At 38.6% G+C, this 12,139-nt stretch overlaps 1 protein-coding gene across 7 annotated transcripts in view; it reads left to right on the top strand.

The window, feature by feature from the left end:
- The first annotated feature begins 911 nt into the window (after positions 1-911).
- phf14 (PHD finger protein 14) overlaps positions 912-12,139 on the top strand; it is a 142,307-nt gene continuing 131,079 nt past the window's right edge. Inside the window, exons 1-4 of one of the 7 annotated variants that reach the window (XM_040002622.1) lie at positions 912-1,036; positions 3,068-3,178; positions 4,909-5,657; positions 8,090-8,222. In XM_040002622.1, the coding sequence (XP_039858556.1) occupies position 1,036; positions 3,068-3,178; positions 4,909-5,657; positions 8,090-8,222 (994 nt within the window). In that variant the 5' untranslated portion in view covers positions 912-1,035. Of the gene's footprint in view, positions 1,037-1,066; positions 1,427-3,067; positions 3,179-4,908; positions 5,658-8,089; positions 8,223-12,139 lie in introns of those variants that run through there. The other 6 variants (XM_040002624.1, XM_040002623.1, XM_040002621.1 and 3 more) reach the window with 6 other exon arrangements.

Genomic DNA, 12,139 nt, shown 5'->3' with positions numbered 1-12,139 from the left:
TATGAAATTATTATTTTTTTTAATCAAAAATATGCACAAAAAAATCCAAACCTCAGACATGAGCAATGATACAATTAAAAAACAATTAATTAACAATACATTTTGAATCCTATAACTGTTTTAATGATAAATTAAGTGTAATTTTGAATCTTTGAAAAATATATGTGGATAATTTATTTGTCCACCTTTTTCATATTGATACAGTGCACCCAATATGATTGTTCAAACCTGATAAGTATTGTTATTCCACCATAATGTGAGAATGTTCATAAATAGATATTTTAAATGGAAATTTTAACTTTTACCATCCCCATGAATGTTCAGTGCTGTTGACATCAATTCCAGCTCAAATAGGTACATTTTTAGAAAAGTTCTGATGTGCATAAACATTTTATCCCATTTATTTATTTTTATAGTCAGCTTTTTACACACTAACCTTTATTTTCTTTGTATTTAACTGAGTTCTTTTGTGTTATGACGTTTTTAGCTTATGGAAATTTTGTTGTGCTACATACAAATTTCAAGCTATTTATTGGTTTTAGCTGTTGTAACAAGGATTTCCCAACTTTCGGAATGAAAAAAGTTATGTTATTCTATTGCTAATTAGTAATTAGTAATAGTAATTACTCTTTAAAAAACCATAAAATCCCCTAAATTGGATAGTCTAGATAAAAACGTGTATACAGTAAGTGGGGGCACCATAGAAATTATATGGCACCATAGAAATTATTAAAACAGCCCCCACAGTAAGTGGGGGCTGTTTTAATAATTTCTATGGTTCCAAAACTTAGCATTGGTTTTATAGTAGGCCTACATGCACTCTATACACAATTAATGTCATCATTAATTAAATAAAGTTTATAAACTCAGATATTATTATTTTGAGTCACTAACTCTCACGTGACTGTCATATTGTACTACGTAACTGTCCTCATAGCAACAATATGCAGCCGTCAGTACGTCACCACGGTGTTCTCCATTGTCCATATACCATGCTTCTGATAGGAGACCTGTCGTAGTGAACGTGAAGTACAGAGTGAGTCCTTCCACGTTGTCATTTTTATATATAGATATATATCTATATCTATATATACTCAAATTGTATTTGCCGTCTGGCACAATTAACAATTATTTGTTCCCTCAAACTGTTGCTAGTTAGCTAGCCCGGCTCTACTTTGTGACTGGTAGTGATGTTGCTGGTATGCTAAATGCTAATGCTGTTGTGTTTTACGTGCAGTTTTGCATTAACTTGGTCTGATGTTAACACATTAACTTGGATCTTACGTTTGGATGCTTTTAATTGTGTCCCTATATATATACTAAAAGCATCACGAGCATCAGTGATTCAATTAGAAGGTCACAATTTAAGTACAGCTAATAATGCTCAGCACGTTTAGCTATGGTGCTTGACGGACCAAAATGTCTGGTAAGTGTACCTCTTAAGCTGTTTTAGACGACTATCGTAGATTCTTCAGTTAAAAAGAAAAACAAACATGTATCGTTCGTGAAAACAAAACAGGGACCGCTTTTGATAGCAGTTTAGGCGCAGCGGTGCTATTTGTTTGCTAACAGTGTGCTAATAGGCAAGTTGCGTAGCTAAGAGCTGTACAAATCCCAGCATCAGAAAACCTAATGTCTGCAGCTGATTAACGTTGTGTTTCGTGTTGGTGTTGAAGGGAAAATAATAGATAGGTTTACGCCACTATTTAAAGCCGCGTTTGAGAGAGAACTGTCCTTTTGATACAGGATACCCGAACGTTAAGGGCTAAAAAGTAATTGGACGTTTGGGTGCTGAATATTTTGTGTAGCAGCATAGATTGATTTGCATAAAGCACAAGTTGAATTTGCTTTAAATGTCTTTAAGTGTAACTCGCCGTCAATCTGAGGTGCAGACCGTACAGGTGAACTAGACCATCATTATAAAACAATCTCTACATTGAAGCAACTTTGTGTTATCGTACACAACCTACCTACGGCACTGCGGTACCTTTGGTATTTTATAGGTATATATAAGGGTATGTATTTTCCTATGCCTAGGAGTTTTCAACCATAAAACTCCTACTCTTTCAAACATACTTTTGTGGAGTCCACCAAAACTCAGCAGCATGTAGGCCAATGCTGATTGATTGGCAAGTGGGATGAAACTGCTTCTTCTGTTCTGGAGTTCACCAGGAATGTGGGAGGCAAGAAAAAGATTATGTATGAAAAGCATAGACTTGGCTGCAGAAAACAGTATAGGCCTTCAAAGTCTGGAACTATCTTGCTGACAAATTGTCAGTAGCTCTCTTATAGACATTTTTCAGCCCTTTATGGACACTTGAGTTTACCCCAACTCAGACACTCCTTACAGTGTTACTGGAGCTTAAGGTAGTGGCATCCAGAGGCTAGATTCCATATTTGTAAGACTTTTTATGGCCGAGCACAATAACCTCAGTTTTATCTGAATTTAGAAGCAGAAAATTGGAGGTCATCTACCTACCTTTGAGACATTCCTGCAATTTAGTTTAACTAAATAGTGTGTGTTATCTGTTTTGGATAGATAAAGTTGAGTATCACCTGTATAACAGCAACAATGTATTCTATGCCTTCTAATGATACAACCTAAGGAAAGGATGTATAATGTAAAAATAATTGGTGCTAGCACAGAACCTTGTGGAACTCCATAATTAACCTTAGTGTGTGAAGAGGACTCTCCATCTGTTAGACAGATATGTTTCAAACCACTGCAGTGTAACTTTAATACCTATAGCATGCTGTAATCGCTATAATAATATATTATGGTCAGCAGTACAGAACGTTGCACTTTACATATGGGCACATAACCACCTGCTAGCATCTCCTTTTCATAGCCCAATTTTATTTGAAATACTATCAAATAAAATATTATCACTTTTATGCTTTATAATGATCATTATGCAATAAAGTAAAAACAATTTTGCATGGTTAAACATGCAAAGCTTATCTGCTTTTTATAGTTTTTTTTCTTCTCAGCTGTGTTTTTCTGCTCATGACATCTTACTCAAATGTTGCATTCTTGTCTGTTGGTTTCTTGGACTCCCCCATGTAGTGGACCGCAGTTTAAAGCGACGGCAGGTAAAACCACTTGCTGCCTCTCTGCTTGATGCCTTGGATTATGACAGTTCAGATGACAGTGACTTTCAAGTAGGAGATGCTTCAGGTAAGTATGGCCTTTGTGATGTCTAACATGCATAGTTTTTTATTGTTCAGAAATGAACAGTCCAAATGGCTTGAGACTAATAAGCTTTTGGCTGGCTAAATTAAATGCAAACTGTTTTATTTAATTTAATTTAATTAATTAATTTATTTATTTATTTTTTTAGAAAAGTTGAAATGCTGCACAAAATTTAATAAAAATGCTATGACTTTACAGTTTTAGAAAATAAAAGAAAATAATTTAACGCCAATATTTCATTTATATAAAACAACATATGACATGTTGAAATGATGAATTTTAATTTTCTTATGCACAAGTCACTAATTTTGGAATAAAACTTTCCGGTGTAATTTTCTTTTTATGAATTTCGTCATCTGTGGTTCATAATAATCCTAAATTTCAAGAATCTGAAAAATATCACATTAGGCTTTCTTCTGATGATTTTCTGAAATTTTCTATAGGGTTATTTTCGGGGCTTTGAGCGGACCATTCACAGACTTTGTTGTACCCTGCTACATCGATTTCAAAACTAGTTTGGATGTGTGTTTGGAATAACTTTCCTGCTGGATAAAGCCGTTGCATCTCAGTTTTAACCGTTAAGCTTTTGATTTTAGATGAAGTTGAGGAATTTGGAGGAAGTCAATTCCTCCAAATCTTTCTATACTAGAGGATGATGCCCATGTGAGCAGCTGCACATTTTAGTCAAGCTTTAGATTCTGATTTTGAAGCAGGGACTTCTTTCTTGATTTGCACAGTCTCAGCCCACTGCCACATAAAACTTCAATGTGGGCAGAGACTGTGAAGGTAATTATGTTGCAATATGTGAGAGCTTGTAGAATTAAAACATGTTCTTTTAAAAGAGAAGACGTTTTCTTCTGACAACCCTTCCAGACAACTCGCACTGATTTTAGTCTTTTTCTAGCTGTACTGTCGTGAACTTTAAAATTTCACACCCTAACTGGTGCCTGTGGAGTCTGAGATATAGGTTTTGGGTGTTTTGCAGTTTCTCTTGAGCATTGCCTGGTCTGATCTTGAGGTGAATTTGGCATGTCGTTTGTGAGAAGATTGTGGCATTGTGTTAACAGATACCTAAATGCTCCAGAGGTAGTCACCCTTGCTGATGATCAGTTAATTAATTTCATTAGTAGCACTTGGCTGCTACTTAACCTCTTAATTCCTGTGGAAACAGTAAGGGTGTACTTAGTTTTTTTTTGTTTTTTTGTAGAATTTAACAGAGTCCTGTGAAATCAAATGACCCCCTATGAGCAAGTGCTTTGGTGACAGTGGGAAGGAAAAACTCCCTTTTAACAGGAAGAAGCCTCCAGTAGAACCAGGCTCGGGGAGGGCGGGCATCTGCCGTGACCTGTTGGGCATTATAAAAGAAATACATCAAAGGATGCCCTAACCACAGAAGTCAAAACAAACACTGAGGAGGTGTATACATATGAAGTTGAGAAATTTGTGTTTGTTTGATTATTTCTGTGCTGTGAGAATGCTTCTTGACAGTAAATGTTATTCCATTTGAAAGCCTGTTTATTTACATGGTGCCTGTTTTTTTTTTTTTTTTTAAAAGAAAATGAAGTTGTGGGTCCCAAATTTCTTTACTTTTTGCTATTAAGTTCACTAATGCCAGTTTGACTGTAAACAGACCCTCCTCCACATTGTGGGTTCTGCTGGAGAAACAGCCAGACATTTCAGTGATCTCACAGACACTTTCTTCTCTGTTGTGACAGGGTCAGAGGGCACAGGCAATGGCAGTGATGAAGAAGGGTCCAAAGTGAGTGCAGGCGGTTCAGAAAGTGATTCAGATAATGCTGCTTCAGCAGATGATGGCATAGATGAGGAGGAGACCAAAGACCTGGCTGCTGAGGAGAACTTGACTGAGGATGAGGAGAAGAGCAAACGGCAGCAATCGTCAGACAGTTCCACCAAAGACACTCCCACTGTCATCGCACCCAAAGGCAGACGCAAGACCAAGAAAATTTCAGAGCCTGCTGAAGCTGCTGAAACGGGATCTTCCTTAGTGTCTGCATCCAACAATGTAAATGCTGAAGAGTCTCAAGCTGAGCCCAAGAAATGGAATTTCCGCAGGAACCGCCCACTTCTGGACTTTACCACCATGGAAGACCTGAACGAGATGGACGACTACGATAGTGAAGATGATAATGACTGGAGACCCACAGCAGGAAAGAAGAAAGGCAAAGCAAACTCTCAGAAAGGAGGCACAGATGAAGAGGGTGGTGAAAGTGCTAGTGATGACGATGACAACGATGACGATGATGACGACGACGACGATGATGATGATGACGAAGATGGCGACGGTGATGATGATGATGATGACAAGGAAGATGGTGAGGACAACATTAATAGTAGCAGTGATAGTGACAAAGAAGCGAAGAAGTCCAAAAAGAAGACGAAGAGCAGCAGTGCTTTTGATGAAGAACTGACCAATGATAGCATGTCCCAGGGAAAGGGCAGCGAGGTGAGTACAAGATCAGACACGTTTCAAAAAGCAGTTCAAACCAAATAAACATTGTTAATAATAATAACTAATAAAATGTTTTTGATGAACACCATTGTTGAATGGCCACCCTTAATTACAGGATGAACACTCCCTTCTCTGTTGGTGGAACAATGCGTCATGTCAACCAATCAAAAAATTATATTGTAACATGTGGCATTTGATTGCTTAGGAAGAGGGGGAAGTTTTGCGACATGTGTGTAGTGTTGTGTAGTAGTGTAGTTATTGGCTTTGTTTTGTGTGTCAAAACAATGACTCCACTACTGAATGTCACAGATGGTAGCCAAAAAGCCACCAAAGGTAGATGTAATGATGCAATGTCAACGCTGTCTCCGGGTCTAAAACAGGAGGAGTGACACCATCTGTTGTCAGGCCCGTGATGTGCTACCCTGTCTTGGTGTGGACAGAAACTATTTTTTTGAGTGGCAAAAATAATTTGTGTGGCATCATTTTGTGGCACCTGTTTTGTAAATAGTTTTAAATGGTTGTGGAAAAAAACCAAACAACAACCCAAAAACACCTAAAGCATGGCAGCATTTCTAGGTAAATATTATGTATAACTTTATTGTTTGCAAAATTTGTGCTTAAGTTTTAAAAATTTACAATTTATATATCAAGTTAGGAAAATAATTTGTGTTGTGGTTTTTATTAGTCTAAAATCGAACTACTCAGATTTTACGATTGGTTTTGTTTTTATGTGAGTTTAGGTCAATTGTGTTCATACAGTTTGTCAAAATAAAGAAAATAACTGTAAATTCAGACATGGTTGTGCTGAAAAGCATAATACCCGTGTTTAAAGGTGAAATAAAAAGATAAAGTCAAAAGTAGTCAAAAATGGCCAACCACACCCAGACCTCAGAGGATTAATGTGGAGATGGAGCCCACCTACACACACACCACAAAGAGCAAAGAGGCAGAGTCATTATGAAACGCTGAGCTCGGGTTGAGTGAAGGAGAAACACAGTTCTAGCATCCAAAACATTCTTGTAATTACTATTAAAACCTTTACTGGGTAAAAAAAAACCCCCAAAAAGAGTGGGAGGCGTTGAACAAAACACCCGATCAACAAACTCTGACATGAGGAAAAAGCGAACAAATCATTAAAAATATTGGCCTATCAACACAATTTAAAACTATTGCAACATCTTGTTTTTAGCAACACAAAAGCTTTGCATCAAAGTACAGGGCAAACTTGGATGCTGATACTGTATGCTAGCCTCTTTTCATTGCAGTCACATGCAGACAAAAATGTACAAAAGCTCATAACCATGAACACACCAAATCTCAGAGTAGAGCCGCTGCTCCTCCACATCGAAAGGAGCCAGCTGAGGTGGTTCGGGCATCTGACAAGGATTCCTCCTGGGCGCCTCCTGGGTGAGGTGTTCCGGGCATGTCCCACTGGGAGGAGGCCCTGGGGCACACCCAGGACATGCTGGAGAGATTATATCTCTCGGCTGGCCTGGGAAAGCCTTGGTGTTCCCCCAGATAAGCTGGAGGAGGTGGCTGGGGAGAGGGAGGTCTGTGGCTTCTCTGCTTAGGCTGCTGCCCCCGCAACCCGGCCCCGGATAAAACAGAAGAAGATGGATGGATGGAGGTTGAACTCTTGTTAATAACAGGATGTAATTTTTATTGTTCATTTATTAAAATTATTTTTACATTCAATTCAATTTTATTTATACAGCCCTAAATCACAACAACAGTCACCTCAAGGCGCTTTATATTGTAAGGTAGACCCTACAATAATACAGAGAAAAACCCAACAATCATATGACCCCCTATGAGCAGCACTTTGGTGACAGCAGGAAGGAAAAACTCCCTTTTAACAGGAAGAAACCTCCGGCAGAACCTCCCTGAGCCTGAGAGAAGGAAGGCAGGATAAAGACATGCTGTAGAGGAGAGCCAGAGATTAATAACAAGTGTGCTTTAATGAAGAGAGGTCTATTAACACATATTGAGTGAGAAAGGTGACTGAAAAAGAAAATACTGAATGCATCATGGGAATCTGTTTTCTTGTTCTCTTATATGCTGGTTTAGTGTTTTATCTATTAAGAATAGAAACTCTTTTCAGGAGTGTTGTTAACGCCTGCTCCAAAATCAGAGATAATCTAAAATGCATATACCATTTATTAATATCTGTAATATCTAAGAGCTTAATACCATAAGTTTGTTTTAGCTTATTTGCAGCTGAACTAAATTTAAGGCAGCTGGCTTTTACATTGGCACCTTTGCTTGGTGCTCCATAATACCAAAATATAACACGAGTCATAGAATGCCTGCAATCCAATGAGAGGTTTTGATGTCATCATAGTAAATTCAAGAGAATAAACTTCAACCGTTTCCATGGATGTCAGTCATTGGGTTTGTGACTCTGACTCTGCTCCCTGATTCCCCAGGGTGCTTTGCTGGATCGGTCCCAGACCTGGAGCACACAACACATTCTCATCTGCTGCGTTTGTCTGGGAGACAACAGCGAGGATGCAGATGAAATAATTCAGTGTGACAACTGTGGGGTGACCGTCCATGAAGGTAAGGTAGAGTTATTTCAGTATAATGTGCATGTGCATGCATGTATGTAGGACGGTGGTGCGGTGGTTAGCACTGCTGCCTCACAGCAAGAAGTTCAAATTCACCATCTGACCAAGGTCTTTCTGTTTGGAATTTGCATGTTCTCTTTGTGTTTGCATGGGTTCTGTCCAGGTACTCCGGTTTCCTCCTACAATCCAAAGACATGCAGTTAGTGGGGTTAGGTTAATTGGTAAGCTAGGTAGCTATATACTCTTTAAATACTCTTTAGCGTCACCAGGTATGATCGTAGTAGTAAAAAATAATCATATTAATGAGCTATGAAAGACTTCCTGTAGCGGTTTTTAGGGCAGAAGAGATGAATAAGGCAGTTGGTGGATAGAGAGATGAATGCTTTCTCTATTAGCCTTCTTCCACTACTACAGACTCGCCTTTGTTTTAGTTGTTTCCATAACAAATGGTAAAATGGTAAATGGCCTGTATTTGTATAGCGCTTTTCTAGTCCCTAAGGACCCCAAAGCGCTTTACACAACCTGTCATCCACCCATTCACACACACATTCACACACTGGTGATGGCAAGCTACATTGTAGCCACAGCCACCCTGGGGCGCACTGACAGTCAAGTATAGGGATGGGTATCGTTTAGGTTTTATCCAATACCGGTGCCAAACCGGTACTTTTGAAACGGTGCCGATGCTCGAACCGATGCTCGAACCGATGCTTAAAGAATGGAGAACACAAACTTTGTCCAAATACCTCTTATGTTTTTATTTTCAGAAGTCTCTTTTTTTTCTGCAAAATGATAACCAAGTTAGCCTTTTCTGTTGATACAACATACCTCCTGTGGTTGGAACCGGTGCTTAAACAATGGCAAACACAAATTCTGTCCAAAAACCTCTCATGTTTAGCTGTTTTTTTTTTTTTGTTTTTTTTCTGTAAAAAGATAACAATGTTAGCTTTTTCTGCAGCTGTAGGGCATATATGGTATCACTCTATCAAACAAGAAGAAAGCCGCATGTAACTACGATGGTGTTTGCTAGTTCACCTTACGTGCATTAATTTAATAACGTGGTTAGCCTACTCAATGTAAATTACACACAAACAACATTAAGCTACTCGCCCAGAGAAGAACGGCTGCTGCTGCCATCATCATCCGTCATCATTTCTGCTACACTGGCAGGGCTAGGGGCCAGGACTCTACTCTTTGGGTTCTTGGTGGGATGTTGCTAACTCTGGGTCCGATAACAGGCAAACCACCCGCAGTAGATGTGCTCGGTGTGAGGTCTCACAGCAAGCTATCAAATACTGTGCATTTCTCGGCTTTTAAAAAAACGCTATGCGTCACCAAGTGTTTCATCGGATTCGAGGTGTTACCTCCTTTGCACAGTATCACCTTAAAGCACTTGTTGCAGGCTGCTGAGTTTACATCTTTTGGTGTGAAGTACAGCCAGACTTTCAACCGCTTCGCCTTGGGCATTTTTAATCTGTAGCTCTGCTCTAAAAGAACGTATGTACCTGGGCCCGCCTACTATCTTTGAAAAGGTAAAATAATTGGCTAGAATCCAAAGTGTATGACATCTCAGGAAAAAACAGCACAGAAATAAAGCACCGAAATGTGCGCTGCTGGCACCGGATACCGGTACCCATCCAAGTCAGTATAGCAACGCAGGCCTGAGTAGGTACTTGATTATCCATATACGCTCATCGGCTACTTCATAAGTTGCACCTTACTTGTACCAAATTTAGAACTTGTTTGGCTTTCAGAATGTAGAATGTATATTTTTTTCCTTAGAAAAAGAAAATTTGTATCAAAAATATTTTAAATAAAAGTTCATTTTCAAGAAACCAGTATGAGATTGAGACTAAGGCTTTGAAGTCTTCCTGGCAGTCTGCTGTGACCTCTAGCATCAGCAAGACATTTTCACCCAGAGAGCTTCTGATCAGTGGATATTTTCTCTTTTTAGGAACATGCTCTGTAAACCAAAGAGATGGTTGTAAGAAAATCCCAGTATTTCAGCTGTTTTACTCAGACCAGCACCTCTGGGACCAGCAACCATTCAAAGCAAACTTAAATAACCATTCTTCCTAATTAACATCAGTATGTCCCATTGCTAGGTTTGCTTAGTCTACCAGCATATTGGCAGTAGCAAGGATGAACTTCCAAGGGTCTTGTGCTCACCTCAGTGTTGTGAAGCCCAACAGCTGTAGTCTGTAATGGAGTAAACTGATATATAACCACTTGACTTTAATACCATTTAACCATATTCTGTTCAGTGAATGTCAACCTACAAAGAAAGAAGACTGCTGCTCCTACATAATTCTGCTTCATTTAAATAATTTTTGGTCATCAGGCCTATTGAGTCAAGGTCTTTCTGATCACAAACGTTTCCATTACAAAATCCTGTTTTTACCCATTCTTCCTGTGCCAAAATGATGACTGTATTTAGATAATAAAAGTCTGGTTTTAGTCGGCCTGTCAACACAATTTAAAAAACAGGTATGTAGTTTGAAGTCTACACTTTCACTACACATTGAAATGGGGAGATTGCAAGGGCGCAATGCTGCAATGTCATGTTTAATAGGTCATTTGATACCGATGCTACTCTGATGGGTATGCGAGTTAAAGCCCTTGTTATAGGAAGCAAATGCTTGTCTCCTCTGCTGCTTTGCTTTGTATGCACAGTCATAATAAAAAGGAAGTACATCTTCTGTTCAGTTCAGTTTTTTCATGGCAGGATATATCGGGTGTTAAAATGAGGTAAATACAATCTGAGATAAGCAACGGTACATGGGATATTACATCATGTCAATGTTTATTAAAAAAAAAAATAAGCCAATCAGTGCCAAAATAGGTGAGCAGTGCATGATAAACTAAGTACTCCCTGTGATTCAGCAGCTTGTAGGACCACCTTTAGCAGCAACAATTTGACATAATTGTTTCCTGTATGACTTAAAGACTTTCTCGCATTGTTATGGAGGAATCATAGTAAATCAAGTAAATGTATTACTGAAGGTGCTACTGACATGGTAAATGGACTGATTCTTATATAGTGTTTTTTACTCTCCTGGAGCACTCAAAGCACTTTAATGATATGACATTCTCACCAAATGTTGGTAACAACCCATGCAATCCACACATGCAAAGAAATCAATACACAAAGTCCATAAATGATGTGTAATAATGAGAAATGACACAGGGAAAAACCTTTAGAAATGTAGTTAGACAACTGGGGACAATACTGATTTGCTTTTTACTGTAATGGTTATTTGAGAAATAGCAGTGTAGGGATGTATTTATTTATGTAAATACGATGTGGTAACATTAAAAAAAAAAACCCTATTCAGGCATCTATCTGCTCTTTGATCTTGTATCGTTGTTGTATTATTGAATCTTGAACTGTAACAAAGGACAAGGAGGGAGTAAACTTCTGTCCAGCTTCTTCAGCTGAGTGAGTGCAACTGCTTGGAAGCAAAATCAATGACTTAGTGAGTCATCTCTTTTGAATTGGAGTTCTCGGAGAAATACACAATTAAGGGTGGCCATGCATACACTCTCATTCAATTATTTCCCCTCTTGTTGTGCTTTAAAGGAAGATTTAAAGGGAGCAAGCAGAGCTCATTTTAAGATAAACGTGTAGTTATAAAGCCTCCAACGGTGCTATAAAGCATTTTTTTTACTTCTCTAAGTTGGTTTGTTAGTCTTGGGTACTCACATGTACACAGGCTATTTGATCCATTATCCTGGCAATGACATGCCTGCTGGATTTTAAAAAGTGCAACTTTTGTTGTCAGGACAGTCACTCAAATGGGCTGAATTAACCTTTAACCTTGAAACACCAAAAACCTTTGAGGTAAAAGCAAGACCTGTTCTACCATCTTGGACAGTCACACTCTTTAACAACACAAACACAGAGTAGTG

This window comes from Simochromis diagramma, unplaced genomic scaffold, assembly GCF_900408965.1.
Source record: "Simochromis diagramma unplaced genomic scaffold, fSimDia1.1 OVJJ01000449.1, whole genome shotgun sequence".
NCBI classification, from domain to species: Eukaryota; Metazoa; Chordata; class Actinopteri; order Cichliformes; family Cichlidae; genus Simochromis; species Simochromis diagramma.
This window is presented reverse-complemented; position numbering and strand designations above follow the sequence as displayed.